A 17,048-nucleotide genomic window follows, 5' to 3' on the forward strand; every position below is an offset into this window, starting at 1 on the left:
GGAGGTTTTTCTTGTTTTTCAATCACAGGGTTTAGCAAAATTCATATAAAATCACAACAATCTATTCAGTTCGATTCCTTCCCTCTAATGTTAACAGCGCTATCTATCAACTTCTGCTTTCATATCTTCCCTGCAGCTATTTATTACATGTTCATCTACATCAGTCAGTGGGAAATGGATTTTTTTCCCCTTCTATACAAGACTAACAAAGGCATGATCTAAGTTCCTGATGTAATTTGCAAATTACAAATTGGACACTTTGCAGAATTTTTAACAATTCTCGAACAAGGATTTCAGAGCCAGAGCAGTTGTTCTGCTCTCGAAAACACCATTCAAGGAGAGGTATTATTTACTGACGTGCTCTGGGATTCCCTGCTCACACTTCTGGCGTGAAATCTCAAAAAGTGTGAACATGATTTGGGGCTGGATCGTCCCCATATTAAGGGCGTGCATGTTCTTCTTGGCTTGATTCTCAGGACTAGGAATATTTCAAAACGTCGAAAACGGTGAACTTTTCACACGTTAAGAGATGGCCGAGAGCCTTGGAAGAATAACTTCTACATTTGAAACATAGCAACTGATGGCTGTGTTATCTGTCAACCTCTGAGGCTGATTTGTTTGGCAAAGGAATGGATTTTGAAGCATTTTTTGCTCACGTTTTTAAAGAGCTATTTTTATATCATTTCTTTTTCCAGATTTGGTCCCATGCTGTTCTCGGCTTTGCTTAAAACTGAGTAACAAGCATGTCATTACTAGGGTTAATTTTAAGGAAGGGTCTACCCTGGTTCCCTGAAAATAAGACCTCATATTATCCTTCCCCGGATAGTATGCCCAATTGGGCTTTTGAGCGCATGCGCTGAAATAATCCCTCCCCGAAAATAAGCCCTCCCCAAAAATATTGCAACACAGCAGCAGCCATGAGGTGACCACGTATGTAAAGGAGGAGGATTTGTATGTTTGTTTTGAATATATATATATATTTTCAGTTAGCTTCCTCCCATAATCGGGGCATACCAGGGGTTGTGACACTAAATATATACCTACTTCCCTGGCTTCAGCTGATAAGGAGGAGGACCTGTGGCTTAATGGTTAAGACATCTGCCTAAGATGTAATACAGCACAGGTTCAAATCCCAGTAAGGGTATGGCTAGCTGATGAGAGCTAAATAGCTTGAAATAGATCTATACTAGTCTCCCTTTATTTATTTATCAGCACAAATACAACACAAATGTAACAAAGGCAACAGTAAAAATATTGGGTTTCTGTCTGGATGGTCTCTTATGACGAGCCGATGGACAGAGAATGGAAGCAGTGAACTTCCTCCCACATTTGGGCATACCAGGGGTTGTGACTTTAAATATATACCTTTCTCCCTGGCTCAGCTGATAAGGAGAGGAACTCTGTGGCTTAATGGCTAAGACGTCTGCCTAAGATGCAATACAGCACAGGTTTGAATCCCAGTAAGGGTATGGCTAGCTGATGAGAGCTAAATAGCTTGAAATAGATCTATACTAGTCTCCCTTTATTTATTTATCAGCACAAATATCACACACAGAGAATGTAAAGAAGCCAGTAACAAGCAACCACAGCCTGCAAAATTATATATATTTTTAGGGGCAACCTGCTCTCAAATAACTCCTCATTCTTGGTTGTTAGACTGCAGGGGGGCGGGTACAAGAACACTGGTATCATTCGCACTCACCTCTTTCAAGTAGTGCCCTTTGCTCCTTATGCAGTAAGGCTACTTCCCGGCCCAGGGCTCTTTTCTGCCTCTCTAGCTCATTCTGAAGCACCAGAATCTTCAACTGTAAACACTCACTCTCTTTTTTCTATAAAAACAAAAACGAAACAAGAACAAGAATTGCTCAGAATATATGCAGACACTTCGGGGAGAAATGCTACCGGTGAATATTATACATTTCCGTGGAAAATAAGATTATGGGCGTTTCAGAAGAGGTAACCAAAAACGTGGCACGACAAAACCGCGGTCCACTAAAGCGCGCCCGATTAAAGCGCGTCGCTGACGTCATCAGCAGCGCGACAACAGCGACCGCGGAGAAAAAGGGCACTTTAAAAAGCGCTTTGAAAGCAAGGCGATTCACATTAAGGTAAGGGTTAGGGTTAGGGTTAGGTTTAGGGTTAGGTTAAGCGTTAGGGTTAGGTTTAGGGTTAGGTTAAGGGTTAGCGTTAGGTTTAGCGTTAGGTTAAGGGTTAGGTTTAGGGTTAGGTTTAGGGTTAGGTTAAGGGTTAGGTTTCGGGGGGTTAGGTTTAGGGGTTAATTTTAACTTTAGCGCTCACAGCGTGCTTTTTTCGTCGCGCTGTAATGACGTCAGGTACGCGGTTTCGTCGAGCGCGCTTTAGTCAACCGCGGTTTTGTGGTGGAACCAACCAAGAGAATACTTGTAGCTCGGAGCTGAACTGTGGAGTCCTTGGAGCTCTCTGAGCTTGGTTGGTTTCTTGCAGACATTTCATTACCCAACTAGGGAACATCATCAGTGCTAGATGTTACAGAATAACAGAATTGGAAGGGACCTTGCAGGTCATCTAGTCCAACCCCCTGCTCAAGCAGGAGACCCTATCCTATTTCCAACAAGGGGCTGTCCAGTCTCTTCTTAAAAGCCTCCAGGGGATGATGCTCCCACAACTTCCAAAGGCAACTTCTGTTCCATGGGTTGATGGTTCTCACCGTCAGGAAATTCCTCCTTATTTCCAAGCTGAATCGCTCCTTCATCAGCTTCCATCCATTGTTCCTTGTCTGACCTTCGGGGGCTTTGGAATATAGGTTGTCCCTCTCCTCTTGGTGAGGATGGGGAGGAAGAAGAAGAAGACCATGGGGTGCTCGGTGCTCTCTGTGCTTTCTTGCAGGCATTTCATTACCGGCCTAGGCAACATTTTAAGCGCTGGAGTATGGTTGGCTCAATGCTTATATTCAAAATACCATGATTCTAGCCATTGTCTATCTACTTGGATGAAGGCCACTTCTCCTTGTTCCCAACCAATACTGCCCTGTGCTTTCTTTGGCCAATGAGGGCCACCATACTTGCTGATGTCGTCACTCCATCCTCTTTTAGGTCTCCTTCATGGATGCTTTTGATCAAGTGGGATCCATTCTACGACTGTCTTGGTCCACCTACCCTCAGTTCTTCTTGGATCTGGCGAGCCCGTTTCCATTTTTTTTTTTTACTCTTTTGATGGACACTGTATATTTTTTCTGTGGTCTCTAATCCACGCGCAGGGCTTTCTATCTTGTCTCGTGATGCCGAGCGTGTCTCTTTTCCGTGGCTCTTTGCGCCATTCACAGCTTTCGTACCGATTGTGAGGTGCCTGTCCGTGTTTTCGCTGCGTATGTTAAAGCAGGCAACACACACCAATCGAAAACTTTTCTCTTCAGGCCTAGGGGAGAAGGTTGTGCTTGAAAATCATGCTTAGCTTGCCAAAGACCTGCCAACCGTTCAAAGTACAGGGCGGGGCATAACCTTTTCCTAGGGGGTCACAGCAACACTTGTAATAATAGCAGTAGACTTATATACCGCTTCATAGGCCTTTCAGGCCTCTCTAAGCGGTTTACAGAGAGTCAGCATATTGCCCCCAACAATCTGGGTCCTCATTTTACCCACCTCGGAAGGATGGAAGGCTGAGTCAACCCTGAGCCGGTGAGATTTGAACCGCTGAACTGCTGATCTAGCAGTAGCCTGCAGTGCTACATTTAACCACTGCGCCACCTTGGCTCTTCTAATAACAACACAAATAATTCATACACCATTCGAAAGCCCATCAAAAACTGAGTTTATTGACACGATTTAATAGCTCATTCAATTCAGTTTTTTATGGGCTTTAAAATGAGGTGTCGCGGAAGTTGTAAACTGCTGTCGATCTTGCTGTGACTCCCTAGGAAAAGGTTATGCCCCGCCCTGTATATAAATATTTATAGGTAAACAGAGAGCAAACCCCACTGCCTTCTAGCACTGATGTCGTCACCTGGATGGGTAACTAAATGTCTGCAACAACATAACTGAAGACGACTGGCAGAAATCTCCTTCTGACACACAACCCCAGACATCTAAAACTCGAGTTATTGTGTTATATACATTTGCAGCCTGGAAACTCACAGCATCACACCGGCAACCTTTAATGCAAAATCACCCACGATCACACCGATGCTACTGTTTTCATTTTAGAAGGGGGGGGGAAAACAAACGTGCAAAGCACGTTTTCCCCCCTACCCCCAAATAAACTACCGTTCTGTCTTTTTAATCACTTCACAGAAAGACAAATGCCGGGCGCATTTCCATTCCATGCAGCTCTCACATTTTATTTTTTTTGACTTATTTGTTGAATTTATAGCTCTCCTGACTTCCGGTGACTCTGGGTGGCTTGCAACGGTGGAAGAAATCAAAACAAGAAAACCGAAAAAGAAATTGTAAGTGGCTTGAAAGCAAACACAGAAAAACCCCTTCCCCCCCCCCCAAAAAAAACCCTCCATCCAGCGGGTGTGTGTGTGTTTGTGTGTTTGTGTGTGTGTGTTCAACCATCACCCTTGCCCCAAAGCCTGGGAGAATAGCCAGCCCTTTTTAACAGCTTCCAGAACTTCATCAGGGTGGGAGCCATGCGGATCCAATTTAGGCGAAGATGCAACGGCTCTCTACGTTACGAAGTCTTCCTGAAAAGCGGTAACTAAACACAGTTTTCGGTTGGGTTGTGTTTGCGTGTTTGTTTAATTGTGGTCTTTCGTGGAAAGAATAGCAGCCGCGTTCCGTTTCCAGGACGACAGCCAACCCAACAACAAAGTTTAGATGCTGTCTCTTGAACGAGACGCTGATGATGATGTCCTAGAAAGATTATAGCGAACGCTGGGAAAGGCTTGCAAATAATGGTGTAATCCTCTCTGGCTGAGGGAGAGCGCGGAGCAATGCCAAAACTCTTCATCATTGTCAACCTGCGTCGTGGAGGAGTCCGACTTTTCCCTTGCTTCTCAGAATTGACAAAAGCTGCAGAAAATCCAATTCAAATCTTGACTCCTTGGGTCAAGGGCCCAGCATAGAGCCACCGTCCTCCTATCCCGCTGTCCTCCTATCTCGCCGTCCTCCTATCTTTATAAAGAACTACGGCTTTATAAAATTCATACAGGTAAAGGTTTCCCTTGCACATCTGTGCTGGTTGTTCCCGACTCTAGGGGGCGGTTCTCATCTCTGTTTCAAAGCCGAAGAGCCAGCGCTGTCCGAAGACGTCTCCGTGGTCATGTGGCCGGCATGACTCAACGCCGAAGGCGCACGGAACGCTGTTCCCTTCCCACCAAAGGTGGTTCCTGTTTTTCTACTTGCATTTTTTACGTGCTTTCGAACTGCTGGGTTGGCAGAAGCTGGGATAAGTTAACGGGAGCTCACTCTGATATGTGACGCTAGGGATTCGAACTGTCGACCTTTCTGATCCCCAAGCTCAGCGTCTTGGCCATTGAGCCACCACGTCCCATTCATACACGTAGTCCTCGACTTACAACTCTTTGTTTAGTGACCGAATCAAAGTTGTAACAGCGCCGAGAATGTGACTTACGGGTAATTTTTCACACTTATGACCGTTGCGGCATCCCCGTGGACATGGGATCAAAATTTGGAGACTTGGCTAAACTAATAAATGAGTATGTGTCTATGACCTTGGGTGTTCTGTCCCAAGGTCAATTTAATTGCCATTTGCAACCTTCCCAGCTGGCTTACGACCAGCAAAATTGGTGGGGGAAGCCAGATTCCTTTAACAAAGGCACGATTCACTTAACAATTGGCAGTGATTCGCTTTAATAGCTGTGGTTGAAAAAAAAAGGTTGCGAAACAGGGCACAACTCCCTTCGCGGCCTTGCTTAACAACTGAAAAGATGGATTCAACTGTGGTCGTTAAGTTGAGGACTACCTGTACAGTTAACTAGTTGCAAGCTGGGCTTTAGCTATCCAAATTTTTAAATTCAATCATTAGCTAGAATGGAACTGGAAAAGGCTAGAATGGAACTATAAAAAAGATGTGGAGACTCTAGAAAGAGGGCAGAGAAGAGCAACCAGGATGATGAGGGGACTGGAGGCTAAAACATATGATGAACGGTTGCAGGAACTGGTCCCAGTTAGTCTAGGGAAGAGAAGGACCAGGGGAGACAGGATAGCAGTCTTCCAATATTTGAGAGGCTACCACAGAGAGGAAGGGGGAGTCCAGCTCTTTTCCAAAGCACCTGAAGGCCAGACAGGGAATAATGAATGGAAACTAATCAAGGAGAGATTCAACCCGGAAATAAGGAGGAATTTTCTGACAGTGAGAACAAGTTCTAGGTTGGTTCTCTCCTTGATTAGTTTTTGTGAATATTTTATTTTATATAACAAATCGACATTGATGTGCTTAACATATGAGGAACGGTTTCAGGAACTGGGCACGGCTACTCCAGTGAAGAGAAGGACCAGGGGAGACATGATGTTCACTGTTCCAATATCTGAGGGGCTGCCACAGAGAGGAGGGGGTCAAGCTATTTTCTAAAGCCCCTGAAGGCCAGACAAGGAACAATGGGTGGAAACTGACCAAGGAGAGATTCAACCTGGAAATAAGGAGGAGTTTTCCGACAGGGAGAAACGATCAACCAGAAGTTGCCTTCAGAGGTTGTGGGAGCTTCATCACTGGAGGCTTTCAAGAAGAGGACTGGACAACCATTTGTCTGAAATGGTATAGGGTTTTCCTACCTGAGCAGGACTAAGGGGACCTCCAAGATCACTTCCAACTTTGTTATTCTGTTAGAATGGTTCCTATTTCAACAGCTGGTCTCACGGAAGGCCTTCTTCCAAAGCCATAATGCGTCAGTCCTAAGCTGGCCAGCAAAATGCACGTCCCAGCACCCAAAATGTCATCCGTTCCTCCTGTTACTCGTCCTCGAAACCTTAGAGCATCACCCAGCTGACGTGGTTACGAGATTCACCACTCTTTCCAGCTGGCAATTGATGGATTTGCGAGAGGTTGCGTTCCCTGGCAACCCTCTCGCTCACCGCCGAGTCCACTTTGTAACCGGAGAGCATTAGGAGACCTATTAATTCATTTCCCCCCCCCCCGCTAGGTTTAATCCAGCATATTAAGCTGTTGGACTTTCCAGATAAATATTTTCATTTAATGGTAATAAAAAAAAGAGAGGTTTTGTTACGCGCACGGGGGAGAGCGCTTGAGAAAATGCTTGTAATTTCGATTAATACCAAAAGAGTCCTCTTGACATGCAAAGTGGGTCATTACGGAAGTTGAGAAAAAAAGGGAATAAATTCTATAATTGCATTTCATTCTTTCAAAAAATTGTCTCCCGTCAGTTTAAAAAAAAGGGGGGGGGGAAAGGTCTGAAACGGTATTGGATTTCCTGCCTAAGAAGGGGGTTGGACTAGAAGACCTCCAAGGTCTCTTTCAATTCTATTCTTCTCTTCTATATTCTATTATTCTATTCTACTGTAGATGCCATTCTATTGTTCTGTTCCGTTCTATTCTGTTCTGTTCTACTCTACTCTATTCTATTCTTACATCAGATGCTTCAACGTTCTCCATCATCCAGGTCATGGTTGTCCCAAAGGTGCTTTTTCAAGAGGCAACTGGACTTACTCGTGGCACGACAAAACCACAGTCCACTAAAGCGCGCCCGATTAAAGCGCGTCGCTGACGTCATCAGCAGCGCGACAACAACGACCACGGAGAAAAAAGGGCGCTTTAAAAAGCGCTTTTAAAGCAAGCCGATTCACGTTAAGGTAAGGGTTAGGTTTAGGGTTAGGGTTAGGTTTAGGGTTAGGTTAAGCGTTAGGGTTAGGTTTAGGGTTAGGTTAAGGGTTAGCGTTAGGTTTAGCGTTAGGTTAAGGGTTAGGTTTAGGGTTAGGTTTAGGTTAAGGGTTAGGTTTAGGTTTACGGATTAATTTTAGCTTTACCGCTCACAGCGTGCTTTTTTCGTCGCGCTGTGATGACGTCAGGTACGCGGTTTCGTCGAGCGCGCTTTAGTCAACCGCGGTTTTGTGGTGGAACCGGACTTACTTAGTTTTTCCTTGAAGAGGTTTCTCTCCTCATCCAAGAAGCTTCTCCAGTTCTGGCGGAATGGTGGAGAATGGACGCATTTATATTCCTTGCAGTCATGTGGTCCTTAGCCCTTCCTCTCAGAGTCGCGGACTCAACGTGGACTCTCAGAGAAGATGACTGCAAGGAAGATAAATCCTTCCATTCTCCAACATTCAGCCAGAACTGGAGAAGCTTCTTGGATGAGGAGTGAAAGATCTTCAAGGAAAAAGAAAGGAAGTCCAGTGGCCTCTTGAAAAAGCAATAGCAATAGCAATAGCAGTAGACTTATATACCGCTTCATAGGCCTTTCAGGCCTCTCTAAGCGGTTTACAGAGAGTCAGCATATTGCCCCCAACAATCTGGGTCCTCATTTTACCCACCTCGGAAGGATGGAAGGCTGAGTCAACCCTGAGCCGGTGAGATTTGAACCGCTGACCTGCTGATCTAGCAGTAGCCTGCAGTGCTGCATTTAACCACTGCGCCACCTTGGCTCTTTGGGAGAGTTTGTCTATAAGTTTTGATATTTGCAGTGTTCAAATCGGTTCCACCACAAAACCGCGGAGGACAAAATCGCGCTCGACGAAAGCGCGCATTTGACGTCATCACAGCGCGACGAAAACATCGCGCTGTGATCGAAAAATGTAAAAATAAAGCGAAAACCTTACCCTAACCCCCCCAAACCTAACCCTAAACCTAACCCTTAACCTAACCCTAAACGTAACCCTTAACCTAACGCTTAACCTAACGCTAACCCTTAACCTAACGCTAAACGTAACCCTAACGCTCTAAACCTAACCCTAACCCTTAACCTAACCCTTACCTTTATGTGAATCGGCTTGCTTCAATTTTAATTTTATTTCAATTTTTAATTTTTTTCGTTGCGCTGTGATGACGTCAAATGCGCGCTTTCGTCGAGCGCGATTTTGTCCTCCGCGGTTTTGACGGGTCACGTTCAAATCGGGAAACTTAAATTACCTCTTACAGGTAGTTCTTAAGTGAAGACTATAATTTCTGTTTTGCTGGGAATTTGACAACACCTGTCTGAGACAGACACACACAGACCCAGTTTAAGAAAAAAAAAAAAAAGCATACCAGTTCGTTGCTTGTAGACGTAAGCCTCAGTTTCTCTTCAATCTCCCTTCCTATTTTCTGAACGGTTACCTGAGTCTGCTTAATGGCGCACTGGGCCCGGTGGAGCCTGCGGAAAAACACACACAGGTACAATTCAACGTTACTCAAGCAGCAGGGTGAAGCGTGATTCGAAGCCAGTCTCTTGAGGATTGCTGAAGCTGGGCAGCTGAAGCACTGAGCTACGAGTCATAAATTGTCTACCCGACTACTTTAAGAGTGCTGTGAAACCTCAAAGGTGTCAATCAGTGCTATTGGCCTTGAAGGTTGAAGGTTTATTTTATTTATATGCCGCCCTATTCCCTGAGGGACTCAGGGCAGCTCACAAACAGCCAGGCCTTCCCATCAAGGAGGGGGAAAGAAGAGATTGAGACTATCCAGCCAGATAGACACTATCCCAGTGAAGAGGAGATCTCCTTGTTTGTTTGAAGATGCATACTGATTATTATTAAGAGTCTGGTCTAGTAAGGCACCAGGGGGGAGAAGCCAGGAGACTGGTGAGTTCTAGGCCTGCCTTAGGCAGAAAAAATGCTGGGTGACCGGGAGCCAGTGACTCTCTCTCTCTCTCTCTCAACCCAGCCCACCTTACAAGGTTGCTGTTATGGGGAAAATAGGAGTCCTGTGGCTGTTTTTTTTAAATTAAAACAATAGCCAGGTTTTTTAAATTAAAATAATAAAAGCAAGATATAAATCAATGTCTGTCTGTCTGTCTATCCATCTATCAGCAAATCTATCTATCTATCTATCTATCTATCTATCTATCTATCTATCTATCTATCTATCATCTATCTATCTATCATCTATCAATCTATCAGCAAATCATCTATGAATCTGTCTATGTACACATATTATCTCTCTCTCTCTCTCTCTCTCCATCCATCTATCTGCAAGTCTATCAGCATATCTATCCATCCATCTATCAATCTATTTTTTCTATCAGCAAATCTATCTATGTATCTATCTATGTATCTATCTATGTATCTATCTATGTATGTATCTATCTATCTACCTACCTACCTACCTACCTACCTACCTACCTACCTACCTACCTACCTAACCTACCTACCTACCGTACCTACCTACCTACCTACCTACCAGCAAATCTATCTATCTCTCCATCTCTCCATCCCTATCCTCCACTCTCTCTCTATCCATTCATCTATCAGCAAATCATTCCATAGTATAAATTATTGTTTTTAAATTTTCCTTTGGTTCACCTGCAGCCTCCTGCCAATAATATAAATTACCTGAATCAAGTCCTCCTGTTTGAGATTTTTTTTTTTAAAAAAAACACCTTACTACTACAGGTAGTCCTCAAGTTACGGCCACAACTGAGCCCAAAATGTATATTGCTACATGAAAAATTTGTTAAGTGACTTTTGCCCCATTTTACTACTTTTCTCACCACGTTTGCTAAGCGAATCAAACCAGTTCTTAAATTAGTAGCACGGTTGTTAAGTGAATCTGATTTTCCTCCCCACTGACTTTGCTTGTCAGAAGATCGCAAGAGGGGACCAAGTGACTTCCGGGACACTGCAACCGTCATAAAGGTGAGTTAGTTGTCAAGTATCTGAATGTAAATCCCGTGGCCATGGGGATGCAACGTCCTAAATGAGGAAAATGATCAAGTCCCTTATTTCAGTGTTGTCCTAAGTTTGAACGGTCGCTAAATGAACTGTTGTAAGTCGAGGACTACCTGTGCTGTTGTGTCACAGAACCAAGGGATTCAAATGTTACAGGATTAAGCATGTCTCCGCGGCAATTTTCCCTGCCTATTGCATTAATCCTGCATGTTCAAGCATCAGGATTAAAACCAGATCATACCATGTTTTCCCGAAAATAAGAAATAAGGTCTTATTTCTTTTTGACCCCCAAAATGGCCTTATTTTCGGGGAGGTCTTATTATTTTTGAGGTGCAGGAGGTGACGAACGTGGTCACCGCATGGCTGCTGCTGTGTTGCAGTATTTTCAGGGAGGGCTTATATTAGGGCAGTGTTTCTCAACCTTGGCGACTTTAAGTCCTATGGACTTCAACTCCCAGAATTCCCCAGCCAGCATAGCTGGCTGGGGAATTCTGGGAATTGAAGTCCATAGGACTTAAAGTCGCCAAGGTTGAGAAACACTGTATTAGGGCATGCGCTCAAAAGCCCCGATTGGGCTTATTATCCGGGGAGGTCTTATTTTCAGGACAACAAGGTATTATTATCTACTACTGTATAGGCATCTTCTCTAGCATGTTATATGGCGGATGGCATGACTCAAGAAACCAAAACAAACGTTTGGTTTGTCACAAATTTTAAATGTACCGAATTGTAAAAATGCAGGTCTAACGTAAAGAGAGTGTGCTTTATTGAAAAAAAAAAAACCCAAATATCTCAGACACATAAACTACTTGGTCTGATTGATCATAAATCATTCACTTATAAAGCCCTTCATGGTATTGGACCTGGGTACTTGCTGCCAATTACCTCCCAAAGACCCATTAGATCACACAGATTAGGCTTCCTCCGGGTTCCGTCTACCAGCCAATGCCATCTGGCCACTACCCGTGGGAGGGCCTTCTCTGTGGCGGCTCCGGCCCTTTGGAACGAGCTCCCCGCAGAGATCCGGACCCTCACCTCTCTCCAGGCCTTCCGGAAAGCCGTTAAAACCTGGCTGTGTCGGCAGGCCTGGGGTTGATGAGTTCCCTTCCCCTCTCGAATCGTGTGGCTGTTGGTTGTTTTAAATGCCCTGTATTTTTTGTTGTAGTTCTTGTGTTTCCCTTCCCCTCCTTGGGTTTGTGCGTCCCGCCGGGAATAGGGCGGCATATAAATAAAATGAACCTTGAACCTTGCACCTTGTTTGTTGCTGAGGCAATTCCGATGAATGCCAGGTTAAAGGGTGAGCATCTGCAAGCAATGAAATCTAAATAAGTGAAATATATTGTTTCAGGCAGGTCTGTTCTAGGCAGGCTTGACGGTTCCTCTCGTTTGCTCCAAATCCATCTGCAATCTTGTTTACCTCCACATTTATTCTGCGCACAAACAAACAAACAAAAAAGCTTGCTATTTCTAAATTTCCTCATGAAACAAAACCAGAGGAAATTCTTCCCTATAGTCAGTTTTGAGATGCAAAGCCATTCTCAGTGGGGAGAGCCTGGGTATTCGTTTCATGTAAATTAAAAAATAAAGAAATAGGTGGAACACTTAAAATAGAAAAAGGAAATTATCCTTCGATGATGATTGTATGAGGCGGTATGGGGCTTCATGCTTGAGAAGAGGGGGTTGGACTGGAGGACCTCCAAGGTCCCTTCCAACGCTGTTACTCTGATTCAATTATGTTGTAAGATGGATCTCCATATTTTTTTTTAAAAAAACCATTTTTTTCTCTCATATAGAAAAAGATCTAACCATACTACATCGTGGACGGTGAACTTAGAGACATGTGTTCTGGACCAGTGATCACCAACGGGTGGTCCGTGAGAAAAATTTGGTGGTCCGCGTAAAAATAATTTGCATGTTTTATATTGCACTAAATCAGGGGTCCTCAAACTACGCCCCCTGGGATGGATACGTGCAATGAACGCGTGTTTTGCTGCAGAGAGTCCCCCCCTTCGGGGTCTTTTTGTGGGAGTCGGAGGGGGGCAAAAATTCCAACTTGGGGTCTGCTTCAGCCTCCTGGTGGGGGGCTTTGGGCGAAGGCTGGAGGGAAGAGCCGCTGGTGACGAAGAGCCGGAGGGCCTTGTTCCAGTGGGACTGCATCATGGCCTGGAACTGGCTGACCATCTCAGCCCGTTGAGCCTCCAGGCGCTGGCACCTGGCCTTGCACTCCCCCAGGTCTTTCTTCCGTTTGGAAAGCCTATGCTCCTAGTCCTCAGTGAGGTGCTTCTGCTGAGCCTCCTTCTCGGTCAAATCCAATTTGAACTGAGCTGTTTTGCCAACTCTTTCTCATAGGGGCTGCTTAGCTCCAGCAACTGCTCCCTGTTGGGGCCCTAAGGAGCCCGGGCAGGCAGGCAAGGAGGGGCTGGGAGGGGAGGGGCGAGTAGAGGCCGGTGCGGCGCCCCTTGACATGAGTGACATTGAGTTGGCCACGCCCACCCAGTCACATGACCACCCAGCCACGCCCACCCAGCCGGTCATTAGGCAGATCATATTAGTGGTTGGCGGGATTTAAAATTATGAATTTAGTGGTCCCTGAGGTCCCTGGACCATATGAAGGAACAAGGATGGAGAGATGAAAAATGTGCTTTCTAGGCCAATGACCTAATAAAACTGCCGTACATAGGAGAACCCCTGAACACATTCAACCAGGGCTTACAAATGTTGGCTTCTGGATGAGATCTGTAGGCCAGGTTTCTCCATCCCTGGATGCTGATGTGTAAGCAATCCAGCCACGAAAAAAAAGCTCCAATATACAAAACGTTTTGTGGCCATAATTAAACACTTAACACCCTTAATTTTCAAGGGCCGGGACATCTGGAACCTGCCAATTCTAAGGGCTTTAATTCAAGGGAAAAGCAATCATCATCATCTCCTTTTAATGACCCCATAATCCCCTGCAGGGTGGAGTCTGGCCAACTGAATGGAGCTAGCAGAGTGTTTACTGGCCGGATGCCCTTCCTGTCGTTGATGCAGAGATTCAGCAGATGTATTCTCATCATGCTCAGAGAGAGAAATATCTGCCTCTACCTAGGATTGAACTCACAGCCTCCTGATTGTGAGGTGAGAGCTCCACCTCTAGGCCAACGCACCACTCCACCCAAAAAAGCAATATATATCAGAACTTTAGTTTCCCTCAGGCTGATTTCAAATACTTCAGGAAAATGATTTTAGAAAATGCAATCAAGTCGTAGCCTCCTAGGCCAGGGGTTGGCAACCTGCGGCTCTGGGGCCGCATGTGGCTCTTTCATCCCTCTGCTGCGGCTGCCTGTCGCTGGGCGGCTCCACAATTGATAGGGCTTTCAGTTTGGACAGGTAGAGGAAAAAGGACTCCGTGCTAGGAGGAGACTCTATGATGGGGGAACTGGACTTCCGGTCGGCTCCACAATTGATAGGGCTTTCAGTTAGGGCAGGTAGAGGAAAAAGGATGCCATGCTAGGAGGAGACTCTATGATGGGGGGAACCATAATTCTGGTCAGCAGAGGAAAAAGGACACCGTGCTAGGAGGAGACTCTATGATGGGGGAACTGGACTTCCGGTCGGCTCCACAATTGATAGGGCTTTCAGTTAGGGCAGGTAGAGGAAAAAGGATGCCATGCTAGGAGGAGACTCTATGATGGGGGGAACCATAATTCTGGTCAGCAGAGGAAAAAGGACACCGTGCTAGGAGGAGACTCTATGATGGGGGAACTGGACTTCCGGTCGGCTCCACAATTGATAGGGCTTTCAGTTTGGACAGGTAGAGGAAAAAGGATGCCATGCTAGGAGGAGACTCTATGATGGGGGAACTGGACTTCCGGTCGGCTCCACAATTGATAGGGCTTTCAGTTAGGGCAGGTAGAGGAAAAAGGATGCCATGCTAGGAAGAGACTCTATGATGGGGGGAACCATAATTCTGGTCAGCAGAGGAAAAAGGACACCGTGCTAGGAGGAGACTCTATGATGGGGGAACTGGACTTCCGGTCGGCTCCACAATTGATAGGGCTTTCAGTTTGGACAGGTAGAGGAAAAAGGATGCCATGCTAGGAGGAGACTCTATGATGGGGGAACTGGACTTCCGGTCGGCTCCACAATTGATAGGGCTTTCAGTTAGGGCAGGTAGAGGAAAAAGGATGCCATGCTAGGAAGAGACTATAGCAATAGCAGTTAGACTTATATACCGCTTCATAGGGCTTCCAGCCCTCTCTAAGTGGTTTGCAGAGTCAGCCACTGGTCCCCCAACAATCCGGGTCCTCATTTTACCCACCTCGGAAGGATGGAAGGCTGAGTCAACCTTGAGCCGGTGAGATTTGAACAGCCGAACTGCAGTCAGCTGAAGTAGCCTGCAGTGCTGCATTTAGATCAGCAGGTCAGCGGTTCAAATCTCACCGGCTCAGGGTTGACTCAGCCTTCCATCCTTCCGAGGTGGGTAAAATGAGGGCCCAGATTGTTGGGGGCAATATGCTGACTCTCTGTAAACCGCTTAGAGAGGCCTGAAAGGCCTATGAAGCGGTACATAAGTCTACTGCTATTGCTATATAAGTCTACTGCTATTATAAAGTGGTATTAACCCTTCATTTGACCTTGATTCTATCCCAGTGAGGCCTTGCTTTACTTATCTCATCTTCAAATGTGAGCCCAGAGACACTTCGTGCACCCCAAGTTTAAAAATAACACAATAGCCATAGACGGATGAATAATAGATGCCGCGCATTTTGCAAGAAGGGGCTTCCGCAAAAGATGATTGCAGTCCAAATAAGCAACCTTTCAAAACTCTCCCAGATACGCCGCACGCAATAATTGCGCCCAATTTTGCTCCGCAATCAATTCCTCTTAGGCGGAAAGGGCTCTACGATTAACCATACACCAGAAATCACCGTCAGGTTCTTCCATTTCCTGGCACAACATAATTCTCCTGATAAACAATAATGCCTTGGAACGGGGCCCGGCGGTGACCCAATTCAAACTGAGGAACAGCTATCGTTGCAAGATTTAATACTAATTGCGTGGATTAGGGCATGATGGGTTAGGGCATGATGGGTTGTCACGAAGTGCTTTAATTTCCCGCAAAGGGGTCCAGGAAGTTCAGAGAAATTGGCCAAGGGCCAAGAGATTTCCAAAAAATTAAGCTTTCAAAATCTTAAAAGAGGTTGATAGGAACGGCATGGGAACAAGCCGGGCACATCAATTCAAGTCTTGCAGAAAGTAAATATTTTCGTTCAGAATTGGAATGTATTATCAGATAGCCCCCAGACATACATCTATGAGAGAAACATTAATTACGACGGACTGACTTATTAAGTGTAACTTATTAAGTTACGGTGGTAACTACCACCGAATTCAAGATCGATTTCTTGGATTTAAATGCCAAGATTTATCCAGGAAAGAATGTGCTTTGGGGAAAGGAAGAAAGAAAGAAAGAAAGAAAGAAAGAAAGAAAGAAAGAAAGAAAGAAAGAAAGAAAGAAAGAAAGAAAGAAAGAAAGAAAGAAAGAAAGAGGAAGGAAGGAAGGAAGGAAGGAAGGAAGAAAAAGGAAGGAAGGAAGGAAGGAAGGAAGGAAGGAAGGAAGGAAGGAAGGAAGGAAGGAAGGAAGGAAAAGGAAGGAAGGAAGGAAGGAAGGAAGGAAGGAAAGGAAAGAAGGAAAGGAAAGAAAGAAGGAAAGAAGGAAGGAAAGAAGGAAAGAAGGAAGGAAGGAAGGAAGGAAAGAAGGAAAGAAAGAAGGAAAGAAAGAAGGAAAGAAGGAAGAAAGAAAGAAAGAGAGAAGGATGGAGGGAGGAAGAAAGAAGGAAGGAAAGAAGGAAGGAAGGAAAGGAAAGAAAGAAGGAAAGAAGGAAAGAAAGAAGGAAGGAAGGAAGGAAGGAAGGAAAGAAGGAAAGAAGGAAGGAAAGAAGGAAAGAAAGAAAGAAGGATGGAGGGAGGAAGAAAGAAGGAAGGAAGGAAAGAGGAGAAAGGGAGAGAGAGGGAAGGGAGAGAAAGGAGGAAGATACAAGGAAAGAAAGAGAAAGAGAAAAAGAAAGGGAGGGAGGGAAGGAGGAAGAAAGAAAAAAAGACAATGGAAGAAAGAAAAAAAAGAAAAATGCCTTAACCATTTATTATAGGTTGTCCTCAACGTATCACCACAATGGAGCCCAAAATGTAGGTTGCTAAGTGAGTTGAGTGAGTTTGCCCCATTTTACGACCTTTCTGCCACAGTTGTCAAGTGAACCACTGCAGCTATTAAATTAGTAACTCGGTGGTAAAGTAGATCCGGCTTCCCCATTG

The 17,048-nt window shown here is 45.1% G+C and overlaps 1 protein-coding gene across 2 annotated transcripts in view; it reads right to left on the bottom strand.

Annotated features, from left to right (window-relative positions):
- UVRAG (UV radiation resistance associated) overlaps window positions 1–17,048 on the bottom strand; it is an 84,368-nt gene that overhangs the window by 42,909 nt on the left and 24,411 nt on the right. For both annotated transcript variants that reach the window (XM_087720985.1, XM_087720984.1), the window contains exons 7-8: window positions 9,136–9,241; window positions 1,703–1,829 (exon numbers count right to left, since the gene is read on the bottom strand). In XM_087720985.1, the coding sequence (XP_087577111.1) occupies window positions 1,703–1,829; window positions 9,136–9,241 (233 nt within the window). The remainder of the gene's footprint in view (window positions 1–1,702; window positions 1,830–9,135; window positions 9,242–17,048) is intronic.

The sequence above is a fragment of the Thamnophis sirtalis genome, unplaced genomic scaffold (genome assembly GCF_051295495.1).
Source record: "Thamnophis sirtalis isolate CommonGarterSnake01/CBP01778 unplaced genomic scaffold, rThaSir2_p1.2 scaffold_8, whole genome shotgun sequence".
Classification (NCBI taxonomy): domain Eukaryota; kingdom Metazoa; phylum Chordata; class Lepidosauria; order Squamata; family Natricidae; genus Thamnophis; species Thamnophis sirtalis.